The sequence below is a fragment of the Danio rerio genome, chromosome 20 (assembly GCF_049306965.1).
Source record: "Danio rerio strain Tuebingen ecotype United States chromosome 20, GRCz12tu, whole genome shotgun sequence".
In the NCBI taxonomy this organism is placed as follows: domain Eukaryota; kingdom Metazoa; phylum Chordata; class Actinopteri; order Cypriniformes; family Danionidae; genus Danio; species Danio rerio.
In genome coordinates, this window is record NC_133195.1 from 21,945,950 (window position 1) to 21,961,788 (window position 15,839).

At 34.1% G+C, this 15,839-nt stretch overlaps 1 protein-coding gene across 3 annotated transcripts in view; it reads right to left on the minus strand.

Annotated features, from left to right (window-relative positions):
• The window catches only part of snx17 (sorting nexin 17), a 75,549-nt gene that overhangs the window by 50,185 nt on the left and 9,525 nt on the right, over positions 1-15,839 (minus strand). For all 3 annotated transcript variants that reach the window (XM_009294624.4, NM_001045157.3, XM_073933030.1), the window contains 2 exon segments: positions 8,569-8,643; positions 2,971-3,088 (listed from right to left, as the gene is read on the minus strand). In XM_009294624.4, coding sequence (XP_009292899.1) covers positions 2,971-3,088; positions 8,569-8,643 — 193 coding nt within the window.

Below are 15,839 nucleotides of genomic sequence, written 5' to 3' on the forward strand. Positions count from 1 at the left end.
TATATATATATATATATATATATATATATATATATATATATATATATATATATATATATATATATATATATATATATATATATATTTATTTATTTATTTATTTATTTTTTTGAGAAATAATGTGAATGAAAAGATTAACATTACTACAGCTAAAATAAATGCAAATTAAAGCTATATTTGAATAATTGTAATAATAAAAATAATAATAATAATAATTGTATAACAGGAGTTTGTTCTTCAGACAACCAAGTAAAAATAAAATAAAAAGTCTTAAGGGGTCTTATTATTATATTATTATTATTACTAATATTATTATTTATATTTAAATGGTTTTTAAAAAATTAAATATGCTTTTATTCTAGCCAAAATAAAACAAAATCACACTTTCTCCAGAATTTTTTTTTTATCAGACATACTGTGAAAATTTCCTTGCTCTTTTAATAAATGTATGGAAACTGTTTAACAAGGAAAAAGAAGGGCTAATAACTGTGTCTTCAACTGTATCTGTGTATCTAGAGGTCAAATATGAAAATATTGTTCATGTTTTGTGTTAACTGAACGATAACGTAATTTTCAATGTTTTAAAAGTCAAAATAATATTAACTGATCTGGAATATAGTTAACCGTTTTCTTTAAAAATACCACCCCGGCTCTTTGACTGATAATGACTTTAGCTTTGCAGTGGGGGAAAAAAACGATGCTGGAAGCAAAAAGTCCAACATAAACTATAATGTTTATTTTCACTTCCAAAATAGCACACGAGCAAACAACCACAAACCGTTTGCGCAAACTAACGAAATATTCGTTGTGAACTGCTTGTGTGTTTGTGAGGGTTAATTTTCCATAACCGTGTTTCTGAGTGATGTAACAGAGGGGAGCCCTGGCCAAGAGCAGCTCCAGACTGTGAGCAAATAAGCTCAACAAGGCTTAGCTTGTTGGATGGAGAGTGCCAGTGTTGGAATGGATTAGCGCAAACGGCTCTTGGTGCTGCCAGCACTGCTGATTTCCTTTTGTGCGCAGAAAATCTCACCCGTAACCTGTTAAAAGACAAATCCTCACAGCTGTGGCCATCTTTTATCAAGTTTGCCTGGTGCTTTGCGAGCAGAAATTTGACGTAACTTCCTGTTAAAACAGGATTTTGGGTGGAACATATTAGAAGACAACAGGCTTCAATTACATCACATGCGTGAATCATGACTTGCTAGTTCTTAAGGCCTATTCACACCACACAGACGGATGGCAACAGACACTTTTAACAGTACCTATTTTTGGCAACTGAACTTGGTGTATCGGCAATCATCAGATTGTAAAGAGAAGTGAAGAGCTGTTAGCTGGTGTTTTTTCACGTTGGACTGCCTCTGTTTGTGTGCTGCAAATTGGGTTTGTCTCCGTAGAAGGCGGCATCCTAATTCTAATTTTAGATAGCATCTGATAGGATGAAAATCAGTGTAGTGCAAGATGAATCATCAGATTTGCTCCATTTTTGACAGAAGATTGTAAAATGTTTTTTTTTTTTTATTAAAAAACATGTATACACAATATTTTGTGACAAATATATACACACTACTGGGTTGTTGAATGCTTGATTCTAATTGGCTGATAAACATTCTAAGGCTTGTGATTATTTTCAGATACACACACACAGCCAAAGCAGTTCCAGGCTGAATGCTTGATTTGGGTCGTGGCCACATTATAACCTCAGATGTGCATTATTTATGATCACGTGTACATTATTCAATGGCCCGCAGCCAATAATTAAATATGTACATCTTGAAAAAACATACAAAATATTTCTTGAGCATAAAATTATCATAAAATCTGATATGAATATGAACTGAAATAACGTGAAATAAAAGGACCAATATTGCTACAACTATCAAATAAATGTAAATTAACTACTTATTTGAATAATATTATTATTAATAATAATAATAATAATAATAATGCTATCATTATATGTAATATTAAAACAACAACAAATTATTTAAATAATTATTAAAACAATACAAATGCAGATAAATAGCTAAAATGTTTTTTAAACTGAAAAACTAAAATATAAAATTCTGAATATAAATAAAACCAAAAGAATTATAGGGTTAAAATGATTTCAAAGGATCATATGATTTGTAATCACACTGAAAAATCCACTTTGCCATCACAGTGATAAAATAGTTTTTAACATTAAAGCAATTCCATACAAATGTCAACCATGCCATGAAAAAAAAAAAATATATATATATATTTTTTTTTTTGCGCAAGCATTTCACAGTACTTTAAAAACGCTCAAACTATTATATTTGATTTACCAAAGTCACACAAGTGCCAATTTCATATCTGTCAAATGCATACCGGTGAGACGCCTAATCTATAATTAATTTTTTTCCTTAATAAACGCAAAATGTAAAATAAAATCAATCATTTTTGTCCTCTAGTGAGCTGACTCTTGTGCATTTGATTAGCATTATTTATTTTGGGTTGTGCAGTTTAATTCACAGAATTACTACAAAGAATGTTGTAAATTTGCAAAAAATTTTCGCCATATGCATAATGCATGTTTATTTTCCTCATTAAAAATATAAAAATATTTACAGAATTATATTTTTCTGATCACATAAATCTGTGATTAGTTGTTTTGTACAATAAAAACAGATGTTTTAATATAATGTTAGCATATACTTTTTTCTGTGAATTTATGTTTTGAATTTTTACTACAAATGTTGCATTTGTAACGCTGGAATTGCTCATTAATTAAAATAGAAATAATCATCCTGAATTGTAGTAATAATTCAAAACATTGCATTTTTACTGTATTTCTGATCAAATAAATTCAACTTTATTGAGCATTAAAAACATAAAAAAAATTAGCGACTCCAAACTATTGATTGTTTCACTATACTCGTTTAAAGTGAATCTTTGTATTGCTTAAGATTTAAATTGTTTTTGTTTAGTAGAAGACCAACACTTTCTCACCAGCTTGCATGTACTTCTCCAGCTGTTCTCTTCTCTGATCGACTTCAGCCGGTGTGAGAGTAAAGATCTTCTTTGGTGGAAAAGCAGGCACCACGTTATTTCCATATTCTTTTTTTATCTGAAACAACACAAGGAGAAAAGTTTAGTTCAATTATTAAAGTCAAATTCTGGAAAGTTGGTACTTGTGAGAGGACAAAATGAAAGTGTCCACTGTCTGTCCTTGTCCACTGTTGATCATGCTGACTGTGGCTCTCTAAAGGCACCAGGGCTAATAAATCTGTTTACACTTCACAGCATTTACTAAAATGATGCCTGCTGCTGCCCCATCTGTGTCACTGGGATTTTATTAAATGGGGAATACACACACACACACACACAACTAATAAACAAAACTAATAAAGAATAAATACCACAAACTAATACGAATATTAGGGGGAAAGATATTTAAATGCAAATTAGAAATGTTGCAGCTAGCTGGAATACTGGAAGAGGGAAGAATTTCAATGAATAACTGAAATTTAAATAAATAAAAGCTATTTAATTAATTTGAAGAAAAATAATAAAATGCACACAATTTAATTAACTTATTTATAAAAAATAAAAACCGAACAACAAATAAAACAAAACACACAAAACAAAAAAAACAAAACAGGCCGTCACGGTGGCCCAATGGGTAACACGATTGCCTCACAGCAAGAAGGTCGCTGGTTTGAGCCTTGGCTGGGTCAGGTAGCATTTCTTTGTGGAGTTTGCATATTCTCCCTGCGTTCGTGTGGGTTTCCTCTGGATGCTTCAGTTTTCCCCACAGTAAAGCGTAGCCGTAGAACATATGCTGGATAAGTTGGCGATCATTCTGCTGTGGCGATCCCTGATTAATAAAGGGACTGAGCCAAAAATAAAATGAATGAATAAAAAAAACAAAACAAAACAAAACAAAACATGAAACTAAACACAAAACAAAACAAAAAACAACACAAAACAACAAAACAAAACATCTAACAACACAAATCAACAAAAACACAAAACAAAACTAAAAAACAACAAAAACACAAAACAAAGAATACAAAACAAAACAAAACACACAAAACAAAACACAAAACACACACAGACAAAAATACATACATACATACATACATACATGCATAATGGCGCATTTAACTGTGGAACTGGGGTTTATACTTAAAGCTAAATAGGATCATTGTTAAGACAATATTTTCTTTTTTTTTTCTTTAAAAGTATTTTTTTTTATTTAGGGATAAATATTTTGAATGCATTATTAAATTTGTTTTTACAAAATATGCAATGGAACAATATATCCATGTCCGTAATACTAAATTACAATTTACTTTTTAAATTATTTATTTATTTATAAATAAAAAAATTAGTAAATTATTGTAACATTCCGGGGCCCATTTTAAGGGATAACTTAAGCTTCCAGCATGTCAGCCTATATGGATTGCATCATATGAGCACGTATGATCTGACGAGGCCCTCAACGCCCTGTTACCTAGCAACAGCAGCAATGAAACAACACAACACACACTTGATGGTGAGATCACTCAACTTCTCCAACCTCATTCATGACCAAACTCACAGTCTGGCAAACTAGAGGTGTTTCAAAAGGTAATCGCCAGAATATTTCACGAAAAAACGACGATTCACTTCCATAGGACAACCACTCCAAAATAGTCCATCACTGCTGAATATGCTCACTGCTTCAGATGAGAAGCGTGTTTCACAGGCGTATTCGCTGAATTTAATCCAGTCCAAATCAAACATGTCTGTGTTTCTCACACAACCTCAGTAAATATTTTGAAGCAAATTATAGGCGTTTTTTTTGGGCTGACTGCAGAGTGACTAAAACGAATCATGTACAAATCTATCCAAGATATAAGAGATGTACAGTGCTTATAAGCAAGATATAATCAACAGATTGCTGTGTGTTAAAAGATTTTTCAGTGCACAATGGAAGGGCAAAGAACCGCCCCAACATGGTTAATGCACAGCCAGCCATTTATTATACAGCTTATTTCATGGTCATTTGCGAGGTTAAAGACAAGTTCATACTAGTTTTGCTTGATTTTCATAAAAATGGAGAAAAATTGACAAATATATTAGAAAATTTAACTGCTTGAACATTTAAAAAAGAATAGCAAAATTAAATTACTGAGAAAGATCACCTTTAAAGTGGTCTAAATGTAATTATACTTTTGCAACAAACTAGTTTTGCGGATCAGGTTGATAAATGTTACTTTATTGGCTTGTGTTTTTTAAATCAGTATAAGTTATTGAGTTTAATTAAAGAAATACAAAATTATATTATTTAATAAAATTGAGAATTATAACAAATACCTTATATTTTTGGCCAAGTGCATCCTGAACTTTCGGTTTGGGCCCAGAATCTTTATTTCAGTGCATCCCTACAACATTCGACAAAAGTTTCATTTTAAATCATCTAGTTCCCGTTCTGATTTAGTCACTATCAGAGAGGGTAAATGACATGGGCATTACTAATAGCTCATAGTAACCCTGTGTTAGCTACCTCTTCGAAAATATTTTGTGCATGTTTGCAAGTTGGTTAATCCCTATCAGCATCTGTGACTTAGAGCTGCACGATTAATCAGAAAAAGTTTGCGATCTCGATTCAACCCCTAGATGATCTTAATCCAGCATTACTACGATTCTGCTAATCATAATTTCAAGTTCAGCAGAGAAGCAAAGGCAGCCCTACAAATCGCTTTATATACATAGCTTAGCAACGTGGACACCTCCAAATGGTGCTGAAAGAGTCACATACTGTATTTATAAGGTACAATTCACCCACAAATGTCATTTTTGTCATCATGCAATGATGTATTCGAGGCCGCGAAACCCCATATGAAGTTTTCTGCTGACCATGAGCTGTTACCACAGAGAGGGCGGGCACGCGCCCTACTAATGATAGACGCACGCAGGCCAACTTTAGCAGACAGAACCTGCATAGGCTGTGAATAACAGGTAATAAAGTTGTAAATATCATTCAGTTTGGGAGCCGCGCTGGAAGTATGAACAGCACTTAGCAATGAAAACGAAATCATTAAATGATCATATTGCATTGTAGAGTTATGATTACGACAAGCATTTAATATGTTGTGCATGAAAATAAATGTTTATCAGTGTCAGTATAACTACTCTAGCCTATATAATCTTAAATATAATGTACGAGGAAATCTGATGATGACAAATGTCCACATTTTACCAGTGAATAAAATAGAAGCATATACAAGCATATGTCTCAAACAAAATAATTCAACATCAGAATTATGAATAGTCATATTCTGATGGCATCCCTTTACTGTGCATTAATGACCAGGACAAATTAAAAGTTTAAGTCCTCCATTCAAAGTCTATTTAAAATTTAGTATTTTAACCAGCAGACCTACACATAATATTATCATTGTAGTTTTATCACATGTTTGAGATTAACAATAATAATAGCCAACTCATATTAGTCTTTATTTTACACAGAATCATGACAAAATCCTGATCTTTATTTTAAGCAAAAAATTGTGATTCTCATTTTAGCCAGAATCGTGCAGCTTTTACTATGACTTCTACACTGTAAAAACTGCTGGGTTGCACATAATTCTTTTTTATGTTGTCTCAACACAAATCGATTAAGTTAACTTTTATTCATTTATTTTCTTTTCTGCTTAGTCCCTTTATTTATCTGGGGTCACCACAGCGAAATGAACCACCAACTTAACCAGCATATGTTTTACGCAGCGAATGCCCTTCCGACTGCAACCCATCTCTGGGAAACATCCATACACACTCTTTCATACACTACGGACAATTTAGCCTACCCATTTCACCTGTACCGCATGTCTTTGGACTGTGGGGGGAAACCGAACACCCGGAGGAAACCTACGCAAACGCAGGGAGAACATGCAAACCCCACACAGAAATGCCAACTGACCGATCCGAGGCTCAAACCAGCGACCTTCTTGCTGTGAAGCGACAGCACTACGTAGTGTGCCAATAATAGTAATTAATTCCTGCCAGACTAAAATTGTGCATTAGATAAATGAATAGTGTAGATCAGGGCTGCACAATACTAATAGAATTACACACTGCAATATTTGTTTTATTTTGAGTTATATATTGTGATATAAATACAATAGATGAGTTGAATTGTTTGTAAAGAATCTATAATTTTAGACTGATTGGGAAGATTCTGTCGGAGAATGCATAAAATATAAAAACTATCTACAAGTACAGAAAAATTCAGTAAATAAGTGAATTAAATAAACAGCATTTTATTGTTTTATGAACAGTCGAAATGTATTCAGGTATACAGTAATTGTATAATCAAATGAAAACATAATACTGCATCGTCTTCAATTTTAAAACATTTACATAAAATGTATAGTTAATAATTTTTTTAAGTTACAAACGGCACATTTTATTATGCCCGAATGCTCCTAAAACCCTCACACAGTCACAGGCCTCAAAACACACTTGGGAAATGATCAATTATATGTGACTATTGCGATATCGATGCTGAAAGATAAATGCACCTTGCCTAACAAAAAACTGAATCCAAAACATTTGGGTCCTCTGAAGTGCCTTAAAATGTGCAGCTTTGTTCAGATGTCAATTTAATCACGAAGACAGGGCTGGACATTTCAAGTAGCCCCTCCTCTATTTAATAGCAATTCATTTATAACACAGCTCTGACAGGCAGAGTGGATGAGCTAAAGAACATCGGACTCATGATTACCACAGTCAATAATAGCAGTGCAGAGTCTGAAACCAACCTCCATTCACACCAATGGAAGTCCTATTTACACTGTCTGAATCATTTATCCCTTGTATGATGAATCCTGGTTTACATGTGAATAAGTGACTCATTTGTTTAATGAGGAAGGACACTAGAGATAGTTGAGTATTTGACTCGTCAATAGATTTGAACAGTGATGTTCACCAAATATTGATTTTTGGTTATTTTAGGCCAAAAACAAAACTAAAATAAACTCTAAATGACAACATTATTATTTTACATTAGAAAGAAATGTTATCAGATGTTCACAGTATAAAACAAAACTGCTATGGTACTCAAACAGATAAATTGTGAAACCAAAGAAAAACAGTCAAGTGGTCATTCATTTTTCCAGAGCTGTATATTAACCAAAAAATGAACCTCTTAAGCTCCACATTAAAAATGCATCTATTTCACTTTAGCTACTTTAAATTCATGCTTAATAATGAATATGAGCACTAATTCTCAGAGGATTTTTAAATCTAACCGCAAGGACCCTTTAATTATTCATATTTGATCCTAATTGTAAGAATATATTGAAATGAAACCAATATATTTTAATACCAAACATAATGTCTAGTGTAGTTTTACTCCGTCTCACTTTTTATCAAACAGCATCCACGGCACTGACTGGCTTATTTTAAAGCCAGTAATTCAGAAACAGCTGTTTAAATATTGTGTTTTCTCAGAAAACATTTTCCTATTCCAACCTAATTCTTGACACATGTGAACATCAAGGTAATGCTAATTTCAGAAACGAAGGTCAAGCATGCTGCTCGATGAAAGTGTGTGCTCACCTGTTCATGAAGGCCCAAGAGTTGGCTGTATCGTACTCGACAATGCAAGACGCCATTCACATGAATATTGTAAGCCTGGAGAAATAAAGAACAGTTAGACAGTGAGTATTATAGAAATAAACCACTAACAGACATTTACGAAAATAATATCAGGATTTATTAAAAGCTGAACAGAAAATATGTAATAAAAGTGCAACAGAAGCATAAGTAAGGTTTATAATAAAACACTTTTTTTATACGTCTCTCAACCTGCTGAATGTTGAGTCTCAAAATACAGTAAATTACAGAAAGATTGTGAAATATCACTACATGTAACTGTTAATAACTGTTATTAGGGCTTGGTTAAATCTCAAATGCGAAGCAAAAGCTGTCATGTACATCTTGTCAGGTAAGCATGGTTGTGTGATCAGTATCTCCTCTAAAGGACAGAGGGCACTCTCGCAAAAAACTTCAAACACCCACAATGAAGAAACCCAGAGCATTGCATTATAATAAACAGAAGATTTATCTGGGCTCGTTGATTCAACATGACTAATAAATTACAAGACTATGAAATCACCTCACAGAAGTATTTATTTCAACCAATCGACTGAAGCTTTTAAGTAAGTTTGGAGTAAAAAATAATAATTCAATGTGGTATTTTCACATACGGCATTTAAACAGATCATTGAGAGACTATGCAAACAGCTGTCATCACAAAATGATTATCTTGATTTAATTATTGTCCAATTACAATGATTGTGCATAGCTTCAGCAAAGGACCTTGAGCTGGGAATCAAACTCGGGTCACTGCGAGCACCACAGTGCTGTATGTCGGCGCATTTAATCGCTAGGCTTTTGGCAAAAACAAAATATCTTTTTAGTGTGTTTAGCAAAAGAAGAAAACTAAATGACGGAGTGTAAATGATGAGGCCATTTTCATTTTTAGTTAACTGTACCTTTTAATAATTTTTCTAATTAATGTGTTTAAAATGGTACTTATTCCAGGAATTTGAAGTCAGTGTGAACCGAAAGTCGCTGAGATTTTATTTCAGTATGATGATATACTTCCAACGGAAACAAAATATTGAGTAGAGGGCGGGGTTTCTTTTTGCTCACCATTTCCTTATGGCAAACTAATGATAAGAGGAGTGTGGTTAAGAATATTGTGGCTGAAGTCATTAAACTAATTTCATCAGAAGTACAGCCGCTCAAAGTGCCAAAGCAAATGGTCAGATTTTTACTGAAGATTACCAAACCAAAAAAATAAATAAAAAATACAATTCAGTGGATTAACTTGCAAAGATTAATTGTTCACTTAAGAATATCAATGAACAGTAGCAATAAGAACACAGCAAATTTTGATTAATAAGGTATATTAATGGACGTATAAATTAAAGTATAAGTTAGTGACACATTTTTTTTTACTAATATTATCACCCTTTTTCGCTTTTTTGTATCCACCAATCATAAACAAACAACCACAAGCGATTAAGTAGTGGATATCCCCTCTTCTTTACCTGTTTCATACTGCTCGTTCTGTGTATGCAGTCAACGCACAGGCTTATGTCTCATGTGCTCTGCAGTGCAGACACACAGAGACCCGCACCTTTTTGTGTCCGGCCGGGGTTTCTAAATCTACTAAAATGTCCGAGATTTGCTTATGTTTTCTGAGCTTTTTTTAAGCTAATTTTATGCGCAGAGCCGCGAGAGAGACATTAAATAATTAATTCTTTAATATAAACAACTCAGAAAAACATTACTAACTACTTGGAGAGGACGAAATCACATCTAAACTGGCTGCAGAATATTTGTACACCATTAGAAACAGCTAATAAAAACAATCTACTTTTATTCTTGAAATTATTACATTTTTTGAGATATTGTCTGTTTTTATTCCCTTTTTTCTGTCATAAATTTCTCATTTGCTGTAGACTTTATAAATTTGATGATGTTAATATATTGCAAATTTTATTCACCTAAAATGCTCTGGCAATATTATACAAAATAGATAGCTAATAAAGCAATCTGAACTTGTCAGAGATGGCGAGAAGCAGATTTGACCTGTCAGTGGGTGCACATGCCTCCTGATTAGCATAAAACAGTGCATTTTTATTTATTTATTTATTTCAAGTCTTTTTTTTACTTTAACCCATTGAAAAGAAAAAGGTTAAACAGATAATAAAAAAATAGTGTTAAAAATTGAATTATGTTTTGTTTGTCACATCTATTTATGCGCTGTGAGTAAAAGGTGGGTTTCAATCAGGCTACCACCACAAGTATATTTCAAACCTGTGAGAAGCACCGCAACGTCATCACATATATCACATTAAAACTATTTAAAACCCTATACATGCTTAGAACCCAGTATTTAAAATTCAGCAGTCGGCACAAAGGACATTTGATACACATTTTTCTTTACTTGAGGTTGCCTAAAACGTCTTTTTGATGGCAAGAGCTGAAATGTTATATTTAAAAGATGGGAACAACCTTCAATAGACATGTGCTTTCTGTTTAATTCACATTGAATACATTTAATTTGGTCGTCTTCGTGCTTTAACTACAATTGCACTGGCTAACCATCATGTGCATCATTTATAATAAATATATGCAAACAAAAATTATAATAACATTACTTCAATTATTACATGGGAAACACATTGTTACAGAAATCAAAGCCTGCGTGTGTTTACATATACAGTGACCATGAGAAAATGTTCATATCAAAACATGGTGGTTTGTTGCTTATATTTTAACAATACCACAAAAAAAAGAGCTATTATCTCTTTTCTACAGAGTTTGAAAAACAACACCATCCAGTTTGATCATTTTCTTCATCTAATCATAAGCTTTTCAGCAGTTTCTGACAATCCGTTCACACCAACAGACACTCTACAATGAGACAGGCACAATAGTCATGTTAAATATGTAAGAACTTCTCACCACATTTAGTGTCAAAGGATGTGAGAAGCTTTTTTTCTTATCTGAAACGGTGACGTTTTTGGAGCTAAGAGACATTTGCACACTATTGTCTGACTTCCTGATTTGTTGGTGTTTTGACTACTCATCAGTTTGCAGCGTTTTTATCCATCTCAATGTGATGAAACAAATACTGATCCATTGTTCCTAAATGCAGCACGAAATAACATTCCAGTAAGGCAGACAGAGTGAAAGTACAGTAATATAGACAAATAATAAAGAAACTAGACTCTTATGTAAATTATAAAAAAACATGCAATGCATCATCTAGACCAGTGGTTCTCGAAGTATTTTCACCAAGTACCACCTCAGAAAAAAAATTGTCTCTCCAAGTACCACCATAATCAACAATGTTGAAATAAAGTAGCATATGCACAGTTCAAAAACGAGGCAGAGTCATATTCATTTAACGAAATTATATACAAGCTATGAAGCCAATCAGTCGGTTCTTGTCACGTGACTTGAAGATGTTTTCAACTCGGGATGCCTGGAATACGCAAGCATGTCGTTCAGCAGTTCTTACTCATTTTTCTAGCCTGTGGGCAGAGATGTATAAAGTACTAGAGACCAAGACTTAAGTAGAAGTAGAAGTGCTCTTTAAGCACCATACTTAAGTGGAAGTACTAAAGTATTCAACATTTTTGTACTTAAGTATTGCAAGTAGTTTATTTCAAAATTTTATACTCAAGTACTGAAAGTAAAAATACAAGTATTGTGTAATGTAGTTATTAAAGAAAGCAGTCAAAAGACATCATATTGTTCTGTTTATTTTAAATATCTTTTTTGGGGCAAGAGATTAAGCAGAACAAAAAGAAACATGGCTTACAATACTGTTTTTCTCTCGCGCTTGAACCACAGATCTGACCGATTATAACAGCTTTAACACGCACCTTTCAAAGTTGTGTCACAAAAACACTCCTTAATCCACTCAAGACACTATTGAAATCCATTTTCGGATCGCAAATTACCGGTTGTAAACGCTGTAAATGGAAGTTCTAAACATTCTACCAGAAGACGCTGGTCGCTATGGCGCCCTCCATCCAGCAGCCAAGAAAAAGGTCTATAATTGTACCTGGTAGGGGTGTGAATCTACACTGGTCTCACGGTTTGGTTTAGTTTGGTTAAGATTATCATGCCATCGATTCAGTTCAATTCGATATCTAAGCAATAAGCATTGACAACGATTTCCATACATAGATTTTTTCTTCACAAGAATCACAACGCAAGAAGTTGTTTTAATTAAAATCTGTAAATATATTAATATTTATATATTATCCCTTTAACTGCCTGCTCGATCAAACGGTTGACAATGTTTTGACTGACCATATCTTATTGATTTCCCAGGGATGGGTTGCGGCTAGAAGGGCATCCGCTGTGTAAAAACTTGCTGGATAAGTTGGTGGTTCATTCTGTTGTGGCGACCCCGGATTAATAAAGGGACTAAGCCGACAAGAAAATGAATGAATTAATTAATTAATATCTTATTGAGAGGATTACCTAACTTAACTAAACCTGACTGAGCCGTCTCTACCACTTGGTTGAAGTATGTTATGCCAAAAAAATCAACTAGTTGTCACTAACTCAATCAAAAGCACTCGTCACAACATTGCTTCTACATTGAAATCAAAAACAAAGAAATCAGTCCTGACAATATGTGAACTGTTTTTGCTTATGTTCCTTTTTTCAGAGTGTATGTAAACTTCTGGTTTCAACTGTATGTTAAATCATAAATTGATTAAATCGGCTCATCAGTGGAGTTGCTTTTCAGCGTTTCGTCTTTCAGCAGTGACATTTACATTATACTGAACTGAACTAAACTGAACCTAAAATAAAATCTTGAAAATAATGTTTCAAAAATCTTGAAAATAAGAGAAGTCTCCAAGCTGATATTTTCCATGCATGAAACTGGACAATGATTTCTGCATTTTTTTTTAATTTTAGGACAGTGTGAATGGCTGAAAAAAGCAGCCTTGGCATTCTGCAAAGCATCTCTATTTTCAGTTTTATAATACCAGTCATAGATGTTGTTGGCAAACTTTTAACAGTTCAATAAATCATCTTCTCACGTGTGTTTCTGCTGTTTTCCTGTAGAGGTGCTGTGAGAAATGAGATATCAGAGTCTTCTGGATATAAAGAGAAGAAGAGAAGCCTTACTCTACCACCGCTTCCACCCTGAGGTGTGCCAAACCAACAAAAACAGACTGCTTTAACTTTAGAAACACAGCCGAGCCCGATGCGCTCTGGAGAAAGTGCCAGAAGACGACCTTAAAGAGACACTTAAATACATATACAACATTTGCAAAAAGTCTCTGTCTATTTCACTGTTTTATGGTGCAACATTTGTTGAGTTTCTTTAACAAATCACCTGCCGATTATGTGGTGCACCTTAAAAGAGTCGCTATATATTGAATTTTAAAAAAGACAACTTGGCTTATCTTTATGATATGAACTATTATTGTTGTTCTTGTTATGATGTATTGTTATCGTTCTTTTAAGTAGAGAAAAAAGCAAACGTGTGTCTTGAACTATTGCGTTATTTAACATGTGGCGCATCAGAAGAGGCCGATATTCTGTGTGTTAATGTATATTAGCCTGATTATGACAGACCTGTGGAATAAATCTTTATGAAAGGGGCTGTTTGTCAGTGAGTGGAGTGTTTGCTGTAGTATAAACTAATCGAAATAATGTGATTTTCATTTTAGTCTGGCTATATTATGATGGTAGAACAGTGCTTTAAAATAATAATAATAATAATAATAATAATTCCTTACATTTATATAGCGCTTTTCTGGGCACTTAAAGCGCTTCACACATAGGGGGGAATCTCCTCATCCACCATCAGTGTGCAGCATCCACCTGGATGACGTGACAGCAGCCATTTTGCACCAAACCGCACACCACAGAGTCAGAAGACAGTGTAATGAAGCCAATAATGATATGGGGAGGGTTAGGAGGCCATGATGGACAGAGGCCAGTGGGTAAATTTGGCCAGGTTAAACCCCTACTCTTTTTTGAAAGACATCCTGGGATTTTTAGGGTATTTGCTGTAGCATGCTAATAGGACTTTTAATTTGCCAGTAACCTGGGTTAAGCGCTTCCTGTGAACTGTATGAAAAATCAGCACGTTTAAGGTCTGTTTTCTTTAAAAATCAGCGATCTCCACTGGCTGAGTGATATCCGATATGAAGTGGGTCTCAGATTGTACAAGAAGCACTGCATTAAATTACATTTTTCCCCACCAAGTCTTTAAAATATGAGCATATATTTTACCCCAGTATATTCAATGGAGCTTCTGCGCTAGCCTGCAGATTCTGACAGGCGATTGTGAGTAAAAGGCCTTTTGTCTCGTTTTACGCTTGAACAACTAAATGAATGCCAAAGTTTATTTAACTGAATGTATTTTAATTACATTACAACATCGATGCTGTAAAAGGAACCGTATAAAATGAAAAAAAAAAAAACTCACAGTAACAGGTCACCGGAGGTTTATAAGTATGGGAACAACACTAGTTCGGCATATACCCAATTATATTCATCTGTCTCCATATACTACTGCATCTCAGAATATTACACAGCACCAAAAATGTAAAATTATTTATTGAATATATTTAATATGTTTTTGTCCAACTCGCCGTGACGCAGATTCCCGAGTCTGTGTGCTCCAATGAGGTGAGCCCTCTTCAGCGCTCACCATGACAACGAGACTCACAGCAGTGACGTGCCTTGTAAAAATTTGCATCTGCATTTCTATAATAATATATTCCTATAGACCTTTTTCATGGCTGCTGCATGGAGGGTGCCATAGCGACCAGCGTCTTCCGGTAGAATGCTAAAAACTTCCGTTTACAGCGTGTACAACTGGTAATTTGCGCTCCGAAAATGGGTTTCAATAACGTTTTTAATGGATAACGGAGTGTTTTTGTGACACACAACTTAGAAATGTGTCTGTTAAAGCCATTATAATCTGTCACATGTGGTTCAAGCGTGTCAGAAAAATGAGAAAAACGTTCTCCTAGTTCACGTGTCTGCCGTCAGAAATAGTGTGTGTGTGTGTTCCCGGCCTGTCAGCTGTTAGCTCAGCGGCTCTTCAACACACACACACACAAACACAAACACACACACAGAGAGAGAGAGAGAGAGAGAGAGAGAGAGAGAGAGAGAGAGAGAGAGAGAGAGAGAGAGAGAGAGAGAGAGAGAGAGAGAGAAAACCTGGCATGAAACTAAACAGGTATGAAAGTCGTGCAATTTACAAAAATGACCAATAAAAGTCTGTTATTGATCCTCTGCTGGCTGATTTGCTGTTCATTCTAATC